Source organism: Sus scrofa, chromosome 15 (assembly GCF_000003025.6).
Source record: "Sus scrofa isolate TJ Tabasco breed Duroc chromosome 15, Sscrofa11.1, whole genome shotgun sequence".
Lineage (NCBI taxonomy): Eukaryota > Metazoa > Chordata > Mammalia > Artiodactyla > Suidae > Sus > Sus scrofa.
The window spans coordinates 84,430,346-84,442,470 of record NC_010457.5 but is presented as its reverse complement, the minus strand read 5'-3'; the positions used below and the strand labels follow the sequence as shown (position 1 = coordinate 84,442,470).

At 38.9% G+C, this 12,125-nt stretch overlaps 1 protein-coding gene across 1 annotated transcript in view; it reads left to right on the top strand.

Annotated features, from left to right (window-relative positions):
• Positions 1-12,125, top strand: part of TTN (titin) — a 274,368-nt gene that overhangs the window by 58,850 nt on the left and 203,393 nt on the right. The window contains 2 exon segments of the mRNA XM_021075901.1: positions 7,955-10,696; positions 11,468-11,746. Of these exon segments, the coding sequence (XP_020931560.1) occupies positions 7,955-10,696; positions 11,468-11,746 (3,021 nt within the window).

Genomic DNA, 12,125 nt, shown 5'->3' with positions numbered 1-12,125 from the left:
CTGTTTATCCACTCGTTGATGATTTTAGTGAAGTTAAAATTAGGAAAGAAGTAAGAAATGATTTTGGAAAACTCAGTGGACCAGAAAGGGAAAATGTGCAAGAATATGCCCAAAGTGACTACCTATCAAATATCCACACTGCAAAAAGTTCTGATAGTTATAATATAAGAGAATCATCCATCACTGTGTACGAAGAACCTTTTGGTGAAGAGAGATATTACCCAGGAAAAAAGGTGAAGCATAAAATCATTGCATTTGAAAAGTTACAACATGTCGGAAAAAGAGTTCTAGAAAAAAGACCTACCAAGAAATCGTTTGTGAATCTGCCTCAAAAGAAGCTTGATGATAGAGACTTTGCAGTGAAGGAAAGAGAATCAAGATCTGGGACCTTAAATGCAAATATGCATCAGGCAGAGGCAATGTCTCCAAACACTGAACCAGATTCATCTAGCACTGTAATGGATTTAAAGCTGCTTTCTTCTCAAAATCCTAAGGAATTTGAAATACAAGAGAGGGAACAGCAGAAGGAAATAGGCCTTAGAGGTCAATCTGCAGTTTCCGAAAGGGCTGAACGTGAAGCACCTATTGCATTTGACCTAAAGCAGTTTCACGCTCAGATAGAAAATGCAGATGTAAAATTTCAAGAATTAGAATTTCAAGAAGCTTATTTCAAAACCCAGCATCCTGCTTCAGAAACAACCGATACTGAGAACATTGTATTTGATCTAAAACAAATGTATTCTCATTTAAAAGATCCAGCTAAGGAGTTTCAAGGCCATGAAACTAGGCAACAGCAGAAAACACCATATAAAGAGGAAGTTCCTAGCACTGAAACATTGCCATCTGATACACAGACTACCTCTCAGAGTGTGCCGAGTAACATATTTACCAATCCAGAAATTTCTTTCCATAAGGAGTTCTCAGAGAGGACTATGATGGAGAGAAGTTGTAGGGATGAGAATGCCTTTTATTTGGAAAAAGAAGTCCAACATATGCAGGAACAAAATTCAGACATTTTAAAGACTGATATTTCTTTTAAAACGTTTTCTGAAGAGATCCACAGTGAATCACATACCCTACTTCAAACCTCTTCCGCAGATGTGGGAGAAATTGATATTTCTGAGAAAAATGGAGATGGAAGTTTCATTTCACATTTGAAAAAAGCAGCAAGTGAGGAAAAGCTTTTAGAGGTTTGTGAAATGGAGGGAGAACACACTTTGGAACCAGAGTTGACACCATTTCAAAGGCAGGATGGGGGGACACAGGGATATGTCAGTGGAATTTTGGGAGACCACGTAGGTGATGCTGAGGAAGCAGACACACTCCACCTAAAAAGTTCCCTGAGTCAGTGCTTTCCATTATTGATAACTGATGAGCAACAGAATACAAATGAACAAATAAGTGAAAAAATGGATGCCTCTGGAAAAGAAAAATGTTATGAAGAAGTTCAAGTACAAAATGAAACTTCTTTCTCCACTACTGAAAGAGAAAACATAGAAACTTGTTTTTCTGAAAACCCTCCTAAGTCAGATGAGGCACCTACAATGGAACTAATGGAATCTGAGACCTCCCTGACACAATACTTACTTGCTGCTGGAAAGCATAAAGTTCCTGAGACTAGAGACACCAAACACAAGGCAGAACTTGTCCCAAGTGAATCAGTCATGTCAATGGAGGTTGAGGAAGTAACTTTCAATACAGTGTATGAGTATTACAGTCAACAACAGGAATCACTCGGACGCCCGTTTTCTCCTGAATCTGATATTTCAATTGATGTGGGAAGTACAAGCAGTGAAGAAATCTCTGAGCTAGATCAGTTTTATACCCCACCATCCTCTGTTGAACATTTTGAAACTCCAAAGTCTCCTGATTTATATTTCACTGCTTCAGATACAACTAAAAAATCCTCAACAAATTCAGGAGGTACAGCTATTGAAAGAACCACACCTTTAGAGGAAGCTACTGAAAGGTACTCCACGCCTTCTGAAGGCGAGGCAGCAGAAAGATATTCCACACCCCCAGGAGAGGCCCTGGAGAGATATGCCACACCCCCAGGAGAGGCCCTGGAGAGATATGCCACACCCCCAGGAGAGACAATGGAGAGATATTCCACACCCCCAGGGGAGGCTCTGGAGAGGTATTCCACGCCTCCTGGAGAGACCTTAGAGAGATATTCCACACCTCCCGGGGAGACACTAGAGAGATATTCTACACCTTTAGGAGGAGAAATAGTTGAAAAATATTCTGTTCCTACTGGAGGACCAAACCCCACTGGAAACTTTAGAAGGTACCCATCAAAACTAGAAAGGGAGGACAGTCTGTCAAGTGAGCATTTCCACACACCTACAGAAGAGAGAAGTTCGGCTTATGAAATACGGCGTTCCGATTCCTTCGGCACGCCCAGTGAAGCCATTGAACCAAAAGACAATGAGATGCCTCCATCTTTTATTGAACCTCTGACCAAAAGGAAGATCTATGAAAACACAACCTTGGGCTTCATTGTTGAAGTTGAGGGTCTTCCAGTGCCTGGAGTGAAATGGTATCGAAATAAATCTTTGCTAGAGCCAGATGAAAGAATCAAAATGGAAAGGGTGGGTAACGTGTGTTCTTTGGAAATTGCCAACATCCAAAAAGGAGAGGGAGGAGAGTACATGTGCCATGCTGTCAACATCATAGGGGAGGCAAAGAGCTTTGCAAATGTAGACGTAGTGCCCCAAAAAGAGAGAGCAGTGGCCCTCCCGCCTCCAGTAACACATCAGCATGTCATGGAGTTCGATTTGGAAAACACTGCATCATCAAGGACACCTTCCCCTCAAGAAATTGTCCTGGAAGTTGAATTAAGTGAGAAAGATGTTAAAGAATTTGAGAAGCAAGTGAAAATAGTCACAGTTCCTGAATTTACTCCTGATCACAAAAGCATGGTTGTGAGTCTGGATGTTCTTCCACTGAATTTAGCAGATCCAAATATGGCTTCAAGGGAGGAAGAAGACAAAGATTTAACAATTGATTTAGAAGTATTTGAAATGCCTCCTCGTTTTATAATGCCTATTTGTGATTTTAAAATTCCAGAAAACTCAGATGCCATGTTCAAATGTTCAGTTATAGGCATCCCAACTCCCGAAGTGAAATGGTATAAAGAATATATGTGCATTGAGCCTGATGATGTCAAATATGTGATTAGTGAGGAGAATGGAAGTCATACCCTTAAAATCCGCAATGTTGGTCTGTCCGATAGTGCACGTACAGGTGCAGAGCTATGAATCGTGTAGGGGAGGCCATCTGTCGGGGGTTCCTTACCATGGGAGATTCTGAAATGTTGGCTCTGATGGCAAAGAAAAGCAAAGTGACTCTAAGCAGTTTGAAGGAAGAATTAGTCTTGAAGAGAAAATACGCAGATAGCTTCTTTGAATTTCAGGTGATGGAAGGGCCTCCCAGGTTTATTAAAGGCATTTCCGACTGTTGTGCACCGTTAGGTACAGCAGCTTATTTCCAGTGTTTAGTCCGTGGCTCTCCAAGGCCCACCGTTTACTGGTACAAAGATGGGAAGTTGGTGCAAGGAGCAAGATTCAGTGCTGAGGAAAGTGGCATAGGGTTCCACAACCTATTCATAACAGGCTTAGTAAAAGATGATGAAGGTGAGTACAGGTGTGTGGCTACAAACAAATCAGGCATGGCTGAGGCCTATGCAGTGCTCAGCCTCACTTAAAGTTCCTTGTAGTGCCTCCACACTGATGAGAATTGACCTGAGTGCTTTCACATTTTCCAAATTATATACATCTAAGAAATTTACAAGTACGTCTACTCTTGGAACACATGACATTGAAAACCCCCGGGGAAAAGTTTCTCTATGTGGAGATATCCTTTTGTCTCACCTGTAAATATCCTGTTATCTAAACTGTGGAATGATCACCTGTGTCAGTTCTGCTGTCAATCATCAAACACTATTAAACATCTCCTTGGCCACCTACTTGTTTGTACTTCTGCTTTACCCGCCTTCCTCCTCCAGACAGTGTTTCAGCAGAATGCATTCTCTTTTAGCAGATAAACTGCATATGTAAAGTAAAATGTGAAATGAAAGACCAGGTCAGATGACCACACAGACAAACGGGTAAGGTAAAATCTTTCTGCTCTCAGTAGAAAGCATTTTTGAGATGATAACCCTTTTGCAAATAAATCCATGCTTGTTTACTCAAACTTAGAATAAATAGAACAAACCACAACAGAAACCAGCTTTGCCCAATTGGTAGCTAACTCTATAATCTCTTGTACCTTGCAATCTTAATATTTTGTTTGGCTCTTTAAAAAATATTTTCATTATTAATATCCTTCTTCTTAAATGTTTTAAACCTCGTTGGTTTTGAAGGGACCAATGGTGCTCTCTTTGTAGGTAGAGTTCATCTAGACATTTGCAAAATATGCAAATAAAGATCTTTCCACTTTTGGAAATACCTCATTTTCTCAATTTTTGAGATAGCATTAAGTGTAAAGTGTAGCATTAATTTGAAACTGGCCTGGCAGGGGAAAAAAGAAGCTGCTGTATTACATATACATTTGTGTTTAAACTGAAGTCCAATTTAAGAGTCTTTAAAATTAGAAAAAGAAGATAGGACATCTTTTGTATTGAGGCAATATGGTAATATGTGTTTCAGATTATATACAAATAAACTAATAAGCTTTTCTGTCTTCACTGAATTTTATTTTTCAAACTAACTAGAAATTAATCATTCAATGTTTTTCAAGTGGCTCTTTTTGCTTGTCAAAATTATGTTTAGAGTAGCTTCACAAAATCCTTAACATTGTACCTATGTGCCACTGTGAATTAAATCTTCTTATATAAGATTAATAAATATAAATTTAGTTTTCATATCTGGAACAAAAAGTTTAGACCAAAAGACCTTAGAAATGATCGTTCAACTCTAAGACTCTGTGTCATCCCAGTGGTAATATATTTTCTTTATATAACGTAGAATATATTTTAGTCGTATAACAGATGACAAGAGAAATAATAGGATACAGGAATAAAATAGTGAAACTTCTCTTCCTCCAAAACTGTAAATTATGTACTGTTACTTGTGGAAGCTCCCGTCATGACTTAGCGGTTATGAACCCAACTGGTATACATGAGGACACGCATTTGATCTCTGGCCTTGCTCAGTGGGTTAAGGATCTGGCGTTGCCATGAGCTTGGTGTAGGTCACAAACTGGGCTCAGATCCCACGTTGCTATGGCTGTGATGTAGGCTAGCAGCTGTAGCTCTAATTTGACCCCTAGCCTGGGAACCTACATATGCCATGGGTGCAACCTTAAAAAAAAAAAAAAGCAAAAAATACATATATATACATATATATATATATGTATGTATATGTATGTATGTATATATATGTGTATATATGTGTGTGTGTGTATATATATTTGTCCCTGCATTGAGCAATTTTTATGTCCTATGATTATAGTAAATATTAATTTCCATTTAATTCTAAAATATTAAGCATTTAAATTGAATTTTCAGAAGAATTCATATATCCAGTTATGTTTATTATGTTTCTTTTATCTATAAGTTTTTTATATTCCCACAATAGAAATTCCCTAAAAGCCTTTCTAATTAAAGAAGAAACTGGGAGAAAGTGTAGAATATAAACAGAGCAGTCCAGCTCACACCCCACCCCCCACCCTCCAAAAATTGTTTACTGTGCTTGCTTTGAGTCATAACTTGCCAAGATAGATATACTATTGTGGAGCAGTCATCTCTGTTTCGGCCAGGGAGCACACAATATCTGTGATCATAATTTTAGATATGATGTCGTATATCACATCATAAATCCCTAATAGAAAACTAATCCTGTAGTTTAGGGACTTAAGGACTTATTCTACTCTTAGGTGCATAATGGATCTTTAAATAAATTAGATATTCAAGTCATGACATATATGATAAGCACACTTTACCCAAACATTATACAGCATAACAGTAGTCCAAAATGTTCTTTAAAAAACAGAAAGAAAGAAAAATAAAAAAGCTCTAATGTCTTATTGGATTGACAGGAAGTGCTGAAAAATATACTTTTACGCACATAAAAAGGTGGGCTTATTTGTTTTTGCTCATTAGAATTCTGTTAGTCTCAAATGCATTGAACTTGAAAATATTCAGAATAACAATGACTGCATAAAGGAAAATAGGCCTTGCCCAGACGGGGCTTACTTATTGTTGTAGATAATTAAATGGAATTTTTTATTTTCTAAATCAATGCTACATAGCTTGAAAACCTGAAATACTAATTTCTCTGATAAAGACGAAGAATTCATTTTATCAGGCGTAGAAGAGTTTAGACATAAGCCGCTACTACTGCATGTATTTTTAACTATACCTTTCATGTTTCAGCACTCTTGAATTTCATTTACCATCTTTTTCACGGTTAATATACCATGTTTAGAAGTAAGGGAAACAATTGAAAATATATCAACATATTAGCAAGAAGGGGTATTTGCACTATATTGACATTCATTCCCTTTGCAGACACTTTAGGAGTTCAAGTGAAGGGAAAGCTGACGTGAATGATATATTATAGGTCAAATGTAAAATGAAATGGTCACCTTTAGTATATGAAGTTAATCAGTGCTTTTACAGCTTACTAATTTAGATAATAAATGACTGTATTCTACATGCTGTAGGTAATTTTACTAGTACATTTATAGCCAACAGACACTGGAGTCCTGCCTTCTAATGCTTGTGCATTCAAACGGTGAGGAATTAAAGCGTTCAAACTTCTTCCATGTGGTGCAAACAGAGTGAACTAATAGGATAGTGAAACTGCTTTTAGATAAGGTAATAAAACTATTATTAATGGAGCTGTTCTATGTACCTAACAGATTTGATGAATTAGGCGAATTCCTTGTTATCAAATTACGTCTTTCATCCTGTCATCCATGATATTGTTTAAAGAGTATCTGTTATTCACTGCTTATTTTTCTATTCAATAATAATGTGTAGGTATTTCTCGCACAATAAAATATAATCAAATTTTTAATGTTGGAATTTTCTCTCATTTCTGATTCTCCCATCTTCTTGGCTTAACATAAGCCTCATTATAAAAGCCTTTTGAAGTAATAAGGCAAAAGAAGGCCTGCATTTCTAGTAACTGAAAACTATGGTTCTCTCACAAATTCAAATTGACATTTCCTATAGCTTTTTTTTTTTTTTTTGGTCTTTTGGCCTTTTTCTAGGGCTGCTCCCACAGCATATGGAGGTTTCCAGGCTAGGGGTCTAATTGGAGCTGTAGACGCTGGCCATAGCCACAGCAACGTGGAATCTGAGCAGCTCCTGTGACCTACACCACAGCTCACGACAACAGTGGATCCTTAACCCACTGAGCACGGCCAGGGATCAAACCTGAAACCCCATGGTTCCCAGTTGAACCCATTAACCACTGCACCATGATGGAAACTCCCATAGCCTCTTATTTTTAATAATGACTTTAATAATAAGCAGTAACTAGAATGTAGATGTTTTATTTTGGAAGTAAACAGTCTTCCACTTGACAATAAAGATCACTTTTATACTCAAGAAAATTCTAAATACAATCATTCTGGATCTTCCTAGAAATTTACTTAAAAAAATCCTGAATTCTTTTATTGTAAATATTTAGCCAGCAGTTTCTCAAACTCTAAAATTGGGACTTTATCACAAAAGAAAACTCATAAGAACATCTTTAAAATTTATAAACTAACACAAATGATGTGAATGGAATGTTACACCAATACAGTATTTATAATCATATGATATATTGCACAAAGGTGAAAATTTTTTAATGTGCTTTATGATAAATTAAGCTCAATAATCTAATATTCCAGGAATAAAGCAGAAGAAGGTCATCGGTTGGTGCAGAATTTGTTGACTTCTTGTTTGTTTGTTTGTTAAATGAAATAGATAATACAATAACAATCATTTTTTCCCATACAGAGTTTTCTAGTTCTCTTCTGTTTGCTGAGGAAGAAGGACTTCAAACCTCTAGCTCTGGCCTTCAGTTATCTAATAGAAATGAAACACTTGAACTTTTGTCTGAACCTCCAGTTTGTTCAGTTAATTTCAGTTCTAAAAAGGAAGGCAGTGTCCCAATTTTCATCAAAGAAGCGTCAAATGCTGAAATAAACGTAGGAGATGTGGCTAAACTATCTGTTACCGTCACTGGCATTCCCAGGCCCAAAATTCAGTGGTTCTTTAATGGAGTAATGTTAATCCCTTCGGCTGACTACAAATTTGTTTTTGATGGTAATGACCACAGCTTGATCATTCTGTTCACAAAATCTGGTGATGAGGGAGAGTATACGTGCACTGCCAGTAATGAACATGGACAGGCAACATGTAGTGCCTATCTGAAAATAAATTCCAAAGGAGAGGAACACAAAGAACCAGAATCAGCAGAGGAGAAATCTCTGGAAAAGCTTGAAGGTCCTTGTCCTCCTTACTTCTCGAAGACATTAAAACCAGTTCACTGTGCTCAGGGGCTCCCTGCTGTCTTTGAGTACACAGTGCTTGGAGAACCTGCACCGACTGTTTTGTGGTTCAAAGAAAAGAAGCAGCTTTGCACCAATGTCTACTACACTGTCATCCATCATCCGGATGGTTCTGGGACATTCATTGTCAACGACCCTCAGAAGGAAGATAGTGGTCTCTATGTCTGTAAAGCAGAGAATGTGTGGGGTGAGACCACCTCTGCTGCAGAGCTGCTTGTGCTTCTGGAAGACACAGATGTGACGGATGCCCCCAGCAAAGCAACATCCACACCAGAGGCTCCTGAAGATTTTCCACAGACATCATCACAGGGCCCTGCTGTTAAGGCATTTGACTCAGAGCAGGAAATTGCGGCTTTTGTAAAGGACACCATTTTGAAAGCTGCTTCAATTGCAGAAGAAAAACAGCAGTTTTCTTATGAGCATATTGTTAAAACCAGTGAACTGAGCAGTCAGGTTACTGTCGTAGCTGAGCAGCTGCAATCCACCATCATGCTGAAGCAGGATATGCCTGCTCCTGAAAGCACCAGGGAAATTCTTTCCATCAGTGGCAGTATTCATGTCCAGCCTATCAAGGAACCACTTCCCAGTTTACAACTACAGGTTGTCCAGTCCCAGAAAACCCTCCCCAAAGAAGATATTCTAATGCATCAAGAGCTTGAGTCACAGGTGGTGCTATCAGATACTGAAAAAATTTCCTCAAGTGCCGTGTCTATAGAAGAAAGCAGTTCATTAGCAGCTGAGCCTCTGAAAACATTATTAGATGAACCTGAAGGGAGTTATCCACAGTCATCAATAGAAGAAACCCCACCCCATTTATATCCTACCTCTGTGGCTGAGGAGGTACTTTTACCAAAAGAAAAAACAGAATCCACAGTGAACAAAAAGCGAAAAGTTACTCTTCAAAAGCAAGAGGCACACGCTGCCCTGATCCTGAGTCAGAGCTTAGCTGAGGGGCGCATGGAAAGTTTTGAGGGTTCTGACATCATGATCTCTCAGGTCTCCTCAGAACACATGTATACAGAAGGGGAAATCTTCATAGAAAGTGTGGGTCAACTGGACAGTGCAGGACAAGATTTTGCAGCCAGGGTTGAGGAAGGCAAGTCCTTAAAGTTTCCATTAGCTTGTGAGGAAAAGCAGGTCCTGCTCAAGGAAGAGCATTCTGACTTGCCAGTGCCCCAGAACCAAACCACTGAGTATAAAAAAGAGCCCATGGTGATAAATGGCATACAGGAGGTGCAGGGAAGTAACATTCTTTCTAAGGAAAGTTTGCTTTCTGGTATTCCAGAAGAGCAACAGTTAAACCTGAAAACTCAGATCCGCAGGGCTTTGCAAGCAGCAGTGGCTAGTGAGCACCAGAGTCTTTTCTCTGAATGGTTAAGAAACATTGAACAGGTGGAGGTCAAGGCCGTAAACTTTACCCAAGAGCCCAACCGTGTGATGTGCACCTACCTTATTACCTCAGTGACATCTCTAACAGAAGAATTAACCATCACTATCGAAGGCATTGATCCTCAAATGGCGAACTTGAAAACTGAACTGAGGAAGGCCTTGTGCTCTCTGATATGTGAGGAAATGAACATCTTAGGGGCTGAGGAGCCTGGAATTCAGAAGGGAGCCAAAATGCAGGGAGAAATGGATTCTCTCTTAGATCCACAGAAGCTTGAAGCAATCACTGAACCAGAGGTTGAATCTAAATTTCTCATCTCAAAAGAGGAGGTCAGTTATTTTAATGTAGAAAGTCAGCTCAAAGCTATGGATACCACAGCTGCTTCCATGGCTGTTTCTGATGAAAAACAGGATGAGATACCAAAACCATCAGAGGATAAAGAGAAATCCTCTGAAGGTGGTACTGAGGAGGCTGGTGCAGTAGAGATACAGGAAGCTGAGGGTCGCTCACTCAGAGAGGAAGGTCCAGTCATACTGACGCCCCTGGCAGACACTATTGCCGAGGAAGGGGACACCATAAGCCTCGCATCATCCATAACAAACGCCAAAGAGGTGAATTGGTACTTTGAGGGTAAACTGGTGCCTTCAGACGAAAAGTTCAAGTGTTTACATGATCAAAATACATATACATTAGTAATTGACCATGTAAATAGAGAAGAGCATGAAGGAGAGTATACGTGTGAGGCCTCAAATGACAGCGGAAAAGCAGCAACTTCAGCAAAACTCACTGTAGTCAAAAGAGGTTGGATTTTAACAATTAAGTGGATCAAGCTCTAACATTCACTGGATTGGAATGATTTAGGTTTCATCACTGAAGTTTCAGTTAACTGCCATTGCCAGAATGCAGTTTATTTAGAGTAAGAATCACGGACATAATCATGGTTATTAATTCTTCTTTTCCTTTACTGCCTTACTGGGTGGTATGTTATTATCGCCACTACCATTTATTTTTAAAACATATTTGCATATATATCATAATACTGAAGAACGTTTTTAGTCAATTTGTTTATGTAATATTGTTTATTACATTATTACACTATGTAATAAAAAGCTTTCAGTGAACACTTAGTTACGCTGAAATCGCCAGTCTCATCCTTAAATTCAAAATAACCATGATTAATTGTCCATATGTGTTTCTTGATTCAGTTCCTTTTTTGCTCTTGTTTCACTTCACCACTTTATTTAGTAGATCATGTTTTTTCACATTATTCTCAGTGTTCCTAGTCAGCATGGTATATTTAAAGAATATATCATGTTGTTCTGCATGTAAGTCAAAAGCATCACATTTTAATCTTTTTTCACAATTCACCGAGTAGTAATAATTGAATATATTATTGTCTTCTTTTGCCTTCACTGATCTTTCTCATTTTCCAGTCACTTGTCTTAAACTGCTACAATCCATCTCACCAATTTCAACTGTTTGACTTCATTAACAGCAACAGAAATTAGAAGGAAAAGCAAAATGTGGTGTGCCTGATAAGGAGGCACTCATGGCCTCTGCTTCCCTTTGCAGCTGCCCCCGTGATCAGGAGGAGAATTGAGCCCGTGGAAGTAGCCCTGGGCCACCTCGCCAAATTCACCTGTGAGATCCACAGCGCCCCCAATGTCCGGTTCCAGTGGTTCAAAGCTGGCCGAGAAATCTATGAGAGTGACAAGTGTTCTATTCGATCTGCAAATTATGTCACCACCCTGGAAATCTTGAGAACCCAGGTTGTCGACTGTGGCGAGTACACCTGCAAAGCTTCCAACGAGTTCGGCAGTGTCAGCTGTACGGCCACGCTAACTGTGACAGGTAAATGCTGTACACCGACATAGATGTTCTTCTGGTTCATATCATTGCCTGTTTTGCTTTTGGTGCAGGTACCGGAAGTGCTTGTCCTACCAGCTGGATCGAGCAATAGCCAAGATGGTAACATGGTGGCTAGGGACTGCAGAGCCTATGTGAGCCAAGAAATCATTATTTACAGTCACAGTTCTAACAATAGCTAGAAATAAAAATGATTTTTTATTTCAAGAGCAATATCAAGGAATCATATAAGAAGTGTCTCCTGATAGTTTGGGGTTTTTGTTTGTTTTCAATTTTATTCTCTTTCTTTTTAAAAAATGGCTGGCTTGTTGGAAATGTCTTGGATAACTGCTAATAGCCTAGCTTCATCCTTAATATTAAAAAT